The following is a 9,532-nucleotide window of genomic DNA, read 5'->3' as shown; positions in this document are numbered from 1 at the left end:
ATATATATATATATATATATATATATATATATATATATATATATATATATATATATATATATATATATATATATATATATATTTCATGTGCTCAAAAAGGGCCTCACGTTTCTGTCCCGTAAAAGTTAAAATCATGAACCTTAATCGAATACAACGAGCGCGGTCCTGATATAACTTGTAAAACACTGCCCTCTACCGGTTATCATATTGTACACGTTAAAATGCCAGATGTCCGCTTTCTTTATTGATCAGGAAGGCTGGATATATTTTTTTACATTTATAAGTATCTATCTATCTATCTATCTATCTATCTATCTATCTATCTATCTATCTATCTATCTATCTATCTATCTATCTATCTATCTATCTATCTATATTTTTTTGATAATTGTTCAGCTGTTTATTTTTCTATCGCTTCTACTAAATACATTACACAGAAGTGCAGGTGTGCCATTGGATTGGTTGTGAATAGTCTTTCTATTTGTGTCCTCTATTTGAAAACATCTGTGTTATATTGGATTCTTTGCTTCATGAAAAACGTCCATTGTGGGGAAAGAATTATGGTTAATGAAATTTGTTTGCAAAATTGTAATATTGGAAAGCGTTCTTACCTGTTTATGACGGTGCTGTTTCGCCCCGAACCAGAAAACCATATATGGTTTAAATTACCGAAACAAACAGGAAATGATAGAATAGAATATCCCGACAGATGTAAGCAGGGGAAACATATTTGTTTAATTATTATTATTATTGGTATTATTACGCTAACGTTGTTTTATATAGAAACACCCTTTTTACTCAATGTGATTTAAACCCCGTAACATCGAAACATTACATATTGCAACGTGTTGCGTCTTTTGAGTTTCTTTCAGTGCGGCTAGGCGCGGCGCATGCGCCCTGCGCTTGACATTTGAAGCAGCTCCTCCGGGGTGTTTGAACAGGAAGGCGGACATGTTGGCCGAGCCGTGTGAGGAAAAAAAAAATTGTGCACAGTATGCGATTGTTTTCCGAATACTAACGCGCATCTTACGTGATTCCTATTTATGTTGAGTGCGAGTGCTCCTGCAAGTTTGGACGGTGGGGGAAGCAGTCGACATTTAACGCCGGCCGACGGGACGCAGCGGAAGGAACCGCCGTTGAGAACGTTAAAGCGTCTCCGTGTTTAAACTTCGAAATTTGGAAGAAGCAGAAGTTTTTTTTTTTTCCACCACTTCTACTTTTGGAGCTGTCAGACGGGTGGCTTTCTGCGGAGGCCTGGTACAGCTATGGGAACGCGTTTGGATTAGTATTCCCTCTGTTTATTCTTTTTTTTTTTGAACATTGCATTTACCTATAATTGCCTTTTGTTTGGAGCGTTTTTAAGCCCTTATCCTCAGCGGCATCCTACGGGAGGTTTGTCTAATCTTGTCGCCACATTTATCTTTGCCGCTGAAGTTGTTGGCCACTTGTACTGAGGAGGGAAGGGGGGTAAAAAAAGACCTTCCCCGACGTGGAAAATGTGGAGTGTTAGGTGCCGCATCGACGCTTTGGTTGTCCGCGAAAGCTCCGGGACAACGATGCATTTTCTTTGAGGCGCGGTGTAAAGTTCACACGAAGAAACGGACGCTTGGCTGGCTAGCTACAACTGGCTAACGCTAGCTAGCTAGCCAGCTTTCTCGCCTCGCCAGTGAGCTGTTTTTTTTTTGTTTGTTTTTGTTTTTTTTATTCACAATAACCCGGCCTCGGGACTGTGCTCGACAGCGAAAATGTCCGCAGGAGAAGCCATGGAGGGACGGTTTGAGAAAATCGATGCCATGTTACAGGACCCCAAGTCGGAAGTCAACACTGATTGTCTACTGGTAAGTTTGTAGCTCGTTGGCTAGCCCTGTTAGCTAGCGCCGTTCGGGGTCAGTCTACTCCTTGGAGCAGAGATCCTTGCCCACACCAACATTTGTCTCAGTTGTCACTCTGAGGAATTGCTGATTTCGACACCTTGTAGGTATATATATATATTTTTGCCCACTCTGTCGATCGATGTCAGACATCTGTTGACTGTGCGTTTAACTACAGACCCGCTGGAGTAGTTCAAGCCTGGTTTCTTAGCTAAATAAATGTTAGGTTAGGTTGGGATTTGTTAGGAAAAACAAGACAACAAAAAGTTTGCTACCCCTCCCCAAATAGATCGTGGGACGGATTCAAACTCGTGACATCAAATGAGTAAGCTAGAAAGTTGTTTTATTCCTTTTTGATTGTGTTCATTGTTGCATGGGTTTTAAATCATTCTGCGTGTTTTTGTTGGGGGGAACATGTCTGTACGGGTTTGTTGTTGGTTGTGTCGCTCTTTGTTGCTGCAGTTTACTGTTTGCTTTTTAGAGCCCGTTTCTCACAAGCGTTCAACGTTTGATATTTCTGCGCTTGTTTTGTCTGTCAGATGGTAAACTGGTGACAGGTTTCAGTAAATTGGGAAATAGTTCCTAATAGAAAGTTTCAAACCCTTTACAACTCATTTATTTACAATTTCGGAAATCATCTGCAGACCTTTTGCTATTATTGACCCTGCCCAGCCAGAGGCCCCATGCTTCTGTTGGGACAGATTTTTTTTTTACACGTGGTAGTTTTCTTATTTATTTATTTATTTATTTATTCAAACTTTATGTTTTATCCAGAGATGATTCAGTCAATTTGCCAGATGTTGGAATATGTTAAAATGATCTTGATCAGCTCGGACAAGTGATCGGCAGATACGAGTGTACTCTGATGCGTTTTTATTTATTTTTTAAAGTTGAATAGAAATCAGATCGTTCAGAGGCACATGCTTTGATGCATAGTGGGGTATATTCTTCTTGATTCCTTCATTTTGGGTTATATTTACAGCTGCTACCTTTTATCATGGAAGGTGCAGCACATAATTTTTGTCTTGTGTTCTGGTCCTTAATAGAAAAATTCAAGAAAGAGAAAACTGGAAATCAGTGTCCACCAGGGAAACCCTAATTGTTGCATCTATTTATTCATTTGTTTTTAGGAGAACGGATCAGGGGGACTCATTATTTGGGGTGGCCAAAAAAAAACTAATCAGAACAATTATTAATGCTACAACTATTGTTAAATCCCTTTGGTTTGATAGCATGGGTAAGTGTTTGTGGCAGTTTAAGTTTAAGAAAAGGGAAAACAGCGCATCTATGTTTTTATGTTAGGCGACTTAAAACGATGTGGTTTTCACGCAAAACACCTCCAAGAGAGCACTGTTGTCTTTAGGGGCCATTTGGGTCATTGTGAAGTGAACGTTTCACCTGAATCTCAGTATTTAAATGTGATGTGAAGCGGTAAACCCGCTTTACGCCTGTTATGACCTGCAGGCCTCCGGCAGCATCAGAAGCTGTACCTGACAACTCATCAGATCCCTCTTCCATCTGTGGATGGAAGGCGGCCGCTGCCACGTGCTAAACCCCTCAAGCGCTCCTTCGTTGTTGCTGTTGTTTTTTTTTTTTATTACAAGAATCTTGGGAACTCTCATTCATTGCTCATTGCGGAGTGAATCGCCAAAGGGAGTCTTGTTGTCACACGGCTGCTGATGTCAGAAATATGCCAGCTTGGATGACAGTGGTACTACGTGTTTTCACAGTGATGTAACACATGGGAGCGTTTCTGCTCGTGTGGTTGGTGTTGTCAATTCCAGGTCTCTGGTGGGTAATTAGGGAGGTGGGTGGAAGAAAAACAACAATCTGAATTTGCAGGGAAATTGTACAACTTAAGATGCCCTCCCTATTTTACAGTGGTGTCATTGTAGCAGGTTCCTGCTTTATACTTCCAAAGTTGAAAACCAATGTTTACATGAACTTTATAAAAAGACTTATAACATTTTTTTTATTATAACTCTGATTAATACCGAAGTCTTCCTCTTTTACCGCAGTTGTGATCATCAAAACCAAAGATTGGTCGGTGCTGTGTTCGGTCTACTGAGCTCTTATTTCTCTGCCAATGTATTGAGAATTTGCTTCAATATTTCCACATAATGTTCTTTCATCATGATGCCACAATATTTTATGAAGTGCACTTTGAATCGTCTTGTTACAGAAAAGTGCTATGTAAATAAACTTGCCTTGCTAGTCTATCCGGCAGCAAAACAAGCAGCCACATAAAATGACAATGCCGCTTGCAAAATTGAGATGGTGTTCTCAGGGTTGCATGCTTTTTTTTTTTTCTCTTTTTTTTTTTTTTTCCTTCAAATTGAACAAAAGTTAAAATGGATAGACGGCTAAAATATAATCTGTTTCCTTGACTGCATTTTCAAATTGTAGTCTGTATTTTTATGCTGCTTTTAGAGTACTGGCTTCTTCTTCCCTGAGTGGCCTTTCAGCCCATGTCTGTACGGGACTCGTTTCACAGTGGGTCCCAGTCTCTCTTCCCAGCTTCGACCTGCGTCGACAAAGTCTTTGGCTTTTGTTCTGGAGTTGATTTGAACTTTTTCGATTTGAAGTAATTGTCTGAACAGACGGACGAGACGCTTTCAGGCGTGTGGAAATTGTACCCCAAGAGTGAAGCAGACTTACAGAGAGCCATTATTCTTTGCTCTATTTCTTGACTGTTTACTTGTGTTTTTCTGATGATGTCACACAAAGAAGCGTCGTGTTTGAGGTGTGCCTCCATTCATCACCAAAAGGTTTTTATTAATCAGAAGCTTACAGAGCCATATCATAGTCATCTGGGCTTTCCTAAAGCGTTTAAAAGCTTAGTAATCTACATGTACGTAATCCCCCGACTTTGAGGAAAGCTTGGGGGGAAAAAAAAAATCTTTTAAAATAAAGTCGAGGATTTAGCAAAGAGAGCTTACTTAAAAACAGGAAGGGCTGATTACCATTTAACGACTTCCAATGATGGAAAGTTTTATAGTATATGTAAAAAATCTGATTTTTAACTGCATGCCCGGAGTAAATGTCGCCGTTGTTGTTATTGTTGTCGTCGTCGACAAGGATGCAGGAGTTGGCTGATGACTTGCAAAGCAAAAGAGCATCAAGGACCGTGTCAGTTTGGGAAGTGGGAGTTCACCCTACCCCCCCCCCACCCTCGTGACCAAGTCGTCGTGTTAGTGTTCTGAATGGGCCGCTGTAGAGATCGCTGTCTTTTTAAAACAAAACAAGCTGATTTTTGTCAGACCTCCCATCATGTTTGCAAAGAGGCTAATAAACTCTCCCAAACGTCCACACGCGCCGCACATTTAGGAGCACAAACCTGCGGCGACTCTTCCTACTGCGCAGCCCCACACAAGGGGGCCGTTTATCTTTTTTTTTTCTCAGCGTTCTCACCCCTGATCGATGAATGGTGGCCTTTTTTTTTTTTTCTCGTTGAGGCTCCCTCACTGCCACCCTGCAACTCCACCCACAGCTTAATAAAATTCCATACTAATCAAATAACCTCTTGTCTTTGACTGGCCTGGAGTTCCCAGTGTGTCCCAAAGCCATTCTGGAGCGAGAGAGAGAGAGCGAGTGTGTGGAGAACGAACAGGCAGGCAGCTCTGAGGTGGCAGGGTGTGGGCTCTGCTTTTCTCCCATAAACCAAAATTATGTGGACCGAAGGGTAAAGACTCGTGTTCCCGAGGGCTGTGAATTGGGCCGTTTTTTTTTTTTTTTTTTGCTCATAAAGCAGCCAGAGCGCTTGGCTGTGTGTAGCGGGTTCATCAGAATTCACAGCTCCAGCCCCGTGCTCGCCCATTTTTGTCCGCCTGCTTATGCGTTGCGCTCGACGCGTCCCACTGCTGGACCGCCGCTTCTGTTGGCGGCTCGCCGTGTGTTGTGTAAATACGTTAGGGCTGGGCGATATGGATTAAAAAAGAAATCTCCGATTTTATCATACCAAATTCGATTAATCGATTTTTTTTTTTTCCTCATTTTTGTTTCATAAAAAGAAATTATTTTAAAACCTTGCTTTTTATGTAAAGCATTTTGTCAGGGAGTTGACCTGAATTCAAAGTGCAACTAAAAACAAGCTGTGAAACATGCTTGTAAAACAAGATGGCAGCCGTGCCATTATAAACATTGAAAATATAACAAAACATTTGCTGCTAGTGGTATTACACATTGAGCTAAGAACAGGCTTCACTGCACTTGTGAACTTCAAACTAAGTTAAAAAAAAAAGTAAATCAGTAAATTAAGTACCTCGTATTATGGTAAAAAAAAGTTTCCACTTAACAATATTTTGACAATAATTTTGCCTAAACATATATTCAGCATCACATGCTGTTCTCTTCATGGAAACCCAATGAGTGTATTGGCAAAATAAAATCCAGATTTTCCAAAAATGAAGTCTTAAAGAGTTGTAAATTCGAATTAATCGATTAAATCGATTTATCGCCCAGCCCTAAAATACGCTGCGCCTCCATGTAGCGCTCAGCTTTAGGATGGGCCATTTCTTGTAGTCCCGGGCCCTCTTTCCTTTATCTTCGGCGCGTCAGAGTACCTCTTTCGGGATTCCGAGCCCTTTCGGCGTACGCGGCCCTTTTTTGAGAAGCAAAGCAGAGAGGGAGTGCTCGCCGAAGGCTGATTCATACGCCGCCATGGCATCGAAATGACGGTCTTCTCTTTTGATCATATAGTTGGTTCAATGGTTAATTGTCCCAGCCTCTGCATTGTACAGATGAGGGTGTAAAGTTTTATTTATTTTTTTCTGGCCTCCATGCGCGATCAGTATGACATTAACATTTTCTTTGCCTTAGCACATGAATTCAGACAAAATCAGTCGAACCCGCTCATCTTCCGACTGGCTTTATGCCGTTACACGTTTGAAGTCGTTGTGGTGTGACCTGCCCTCTTGTTTCAGATGTTTCTATGTGTCCGAGCACAGCCTCTGTTACTTTGGCCCCTTTTCACCGTTTTAGCTTAGGTCCGCGCTTATCCTTCCTCAATCCCTGATTTGGACGTTAAATTAGTAACTGGAATAATTACAGGGAGAACAATCAGAGTTAAAGGTAATGATCGCGTTAGCGCCGCATGGATATAATGGGTCGAGTTCTGTGGGGTTGAAAATGTAAGCGGAAGCTGAGATTGGCCAAAAATCACCCGCGTTTAAATTTGTCCAGGACGTCGCTGCTGGACACCAAGGTCCAGTTTACAGTTCATTTCTTCTGAGTTGGCTCTCTGCGGGCTCATGTTCTAAGCTGAACGCGGATCCGTCATTGCGAGGTCGTTCAGTTATGTTTCACCGTGCAAGTCTAGGTTTCAAAACAAAAACGCACTCTGTGCTAAAAGTTCTTTTCTGACACCCCCTTTTTAACGGCGCGTCTCCAGATTTTCTTCCACTGGATGACCAGCTTTGGGTGAATTCATGTCTTACTCACGCTGAATGCCTTCCCTTGTCTGTGCTACCCTGTTGCTGTTATTAGACAGCCCTAACCCTTAAGGTGGTGTCCACAACGCCTGGCTTCACCCACAGATCTGCGCGGTTTCGACAGGGACATCAGGGAGTGTTGTCGGTGCTTCTGTTTAGCTCGCAAGGCCGCGGTGGCGTCGGTCGCATGGGGAAATGGTCTCTACGTCGCATGTTGTTCCTATTAAATCTGGGGTTTCCTTGTACAGGTGCTATACAGCTAAACTTCATTCTCTTCATTCTCCAGCTATGTTTTTATTTTTTTTTCCCTCCCCAGTTGATAACATTTCTTTAGAGAGTCTTGTGCTCAGTTTACCATACAAATTGTGAACATGTTTTCATGCATACTGGTTGGTTATTGTCTGCATGATTTCTCAGTTGACTTGTTGAGCTCTGTAATTCTAATCGTTGGACATGAAACAAGGTTTCATACTCAGAAAAAAATCAAAAATCAAAAAATCAACCTGTGACTTGTTCAAACCCAGCAGCAAAATGAACTTGAGTGCTAAATTGTGCACGCTGATGAGATTTTGATAGAAACTACTCGCCAGTGCTCAGCAACATAAGCAAAAGGAAATATTTGACCAAAGGTTCTATTTCTGCACGCTGATGTCAAGGTCTGCTTGTCTTAGATCAGTGTTTTGGGATACATTGGATTTATGTAGAAACAAACATTCTGCACTTTAGCTTTTCCCTTTAAAGTTTAGCATTAAAATCTCATACGTTTTTATGATAATATAAAATGTATATATGTATATATGATAATATAAAATGTATGTATCTAATAGGATGTATCCTGTTATTTACAAAAAGAGGCATCGACATTTTGAATTGACTAATCAAAGATGCATTAATTGGTCCATCAGATGTTAGTCAAACAGTTTTCACTTTATTGTCTGATTAATAATCAGCAGAGTATATGGTCATATAACTGTTAGGGACATAAAGAAGTCAATCTTGGCTCTCTCCTTTTGTTTTTTCATTTGGTTTCAAAACAAATGTCCCTATCAAAGAACCTGCAGCTAATTTTTTTCTTTTCCCAAAGGCTCTGTCCGAATTGCTGCTGAGTGCATAGTCGTTTAACTCTTGTTTCATTCTTTATAAATTTCATAGATTTGTTTTAAATCCCTTGCTTGTTATACCTTGTTGCTGTGACACAACCATTGCAGCTTATTGCGTTAAACCTCAGCTAGTACTCATACACCAGGGTAAAAGTATTTTCAACAATCGGTTAAAATGTTCTTACTACTTCTATGGACATATTTAAGAATTTTAAAAGACCTGATGCTAAATACATGGGTTATTTATTTGGACGAGATCACAAATGCTGGAACGGACAGCAGAGTTTCTGTAGAACATTTTGAGCTTGGTGTCGTGGAAGCCCGTCTGTTGGGCCAGCGGCATCAGAGCAACTGATTTTAAAGAAGCTCAACAAGCTTCTAAAGAAGGCCGGAGATGACTTTTCAAAAAAGGATTCTTCATAAAATGAAGAACATCATGGAGGACGACCCTTAGCAATCCGCTTCACTGGACTGTTATACAACAACAGAGTGTCTTCAGTCAGAGGCTTCTCCAGACCAGCTGTAAGACGGACCGCTACAGGAGATCCTTCAGCATCCACAACAACTCGTTGAAGAATCTCCTGTGACAGGAGTTACACCAGCATTTCATTTCCCTTTGGGATCAGTACAGTATTTTTGAATTTAATTAAATTAACCTGGTTTTATTGTTTTTAATTTCATTTTCCTGGCTAATAGTATCCACAAGCTGAATTGCTCTGCTTAAAAATAGGAGAGGGGGAAAAAAAACAAACAAAAAAAAAAAGCAGAGCATTTTCATGATTACATCAAAGTATGCAGGGATCGGTTTCTGTCACAGGAAAGTTCATAGTTGTCGGCTGTAAACTGCTCTCCTCAGCCGTGCAGTTATGGGAACAACAACCGGCGGAGCTATTTGTGGCTCCGCATTCCCCAGACTGACTTATTACGTTCAGGAATGCATACTCAAATGATCTGCTCTTTCTTAAACAGTCTGTTTTTGTTGTTGTTGTTTTTTCTTAGGTCTCCTCCTTTCACATTTATCGCCTCCAGTTTTTTTTCCCAATCTCTGAGGTTCAGTTTCTGATTTTTACAGTGAGCTCTTGAACCATGTCCCGGTTGTGTTGTTCTGATGCTAAATACACAGGTTATTTAT

The 9,532-nt window shown here is 40.8% G+C and overlaps 1 protein-coding gene across 2 annotated transcripts in view; it reads left to right on the top strand.

Annotated features, from left to right (window-relative positions):
* The first annotated feature begins 907 nt into the window (after positions 1 to 907).
* The window catches only part of rock1 (Rho-associated, coiled-coil containing protein kinase 1), a 49,765-nt gene continuing 41,140 nt past the window's right edge, over positions 908 to 9,532 (top strand). For both annotated transcript variants that reach the window (XM_036138322.1, XM_036138323.1), the window contains exon 1: positions 908 to 1,838. In XM_036138322.1, the coding sequence (XP_035994215.1) occupies positions 1,746 to 1,838 (93 nt within the window). In that variant the 5' untranslated portion in view covers positions 908 to 1,745. The remainder of the gene's footprint in view (positions 1,839 to 9,532) is intronic.

This window comes from Fundulus heteroclitus, chromosome 6 (assembly GCF_011125445.2).
Source record: "Fundulus heteroclitus isolate FHET01 chromosome 6, MU-UCD_Fhet_4.1, whole genome shotgun sequence".
Lineage (NCBI taxonomy): Eukaryota > Metazoa > Chordata > Actinopteri > Cyprinodontiformes > Fundulidae > Fundulus > Fundulus heteroclitus.
The sequence above is the reverse complement of the archived record's forward strand: the minus strand, read 5'-3'. Positions and strand labels throughout refer to the sequence as shown.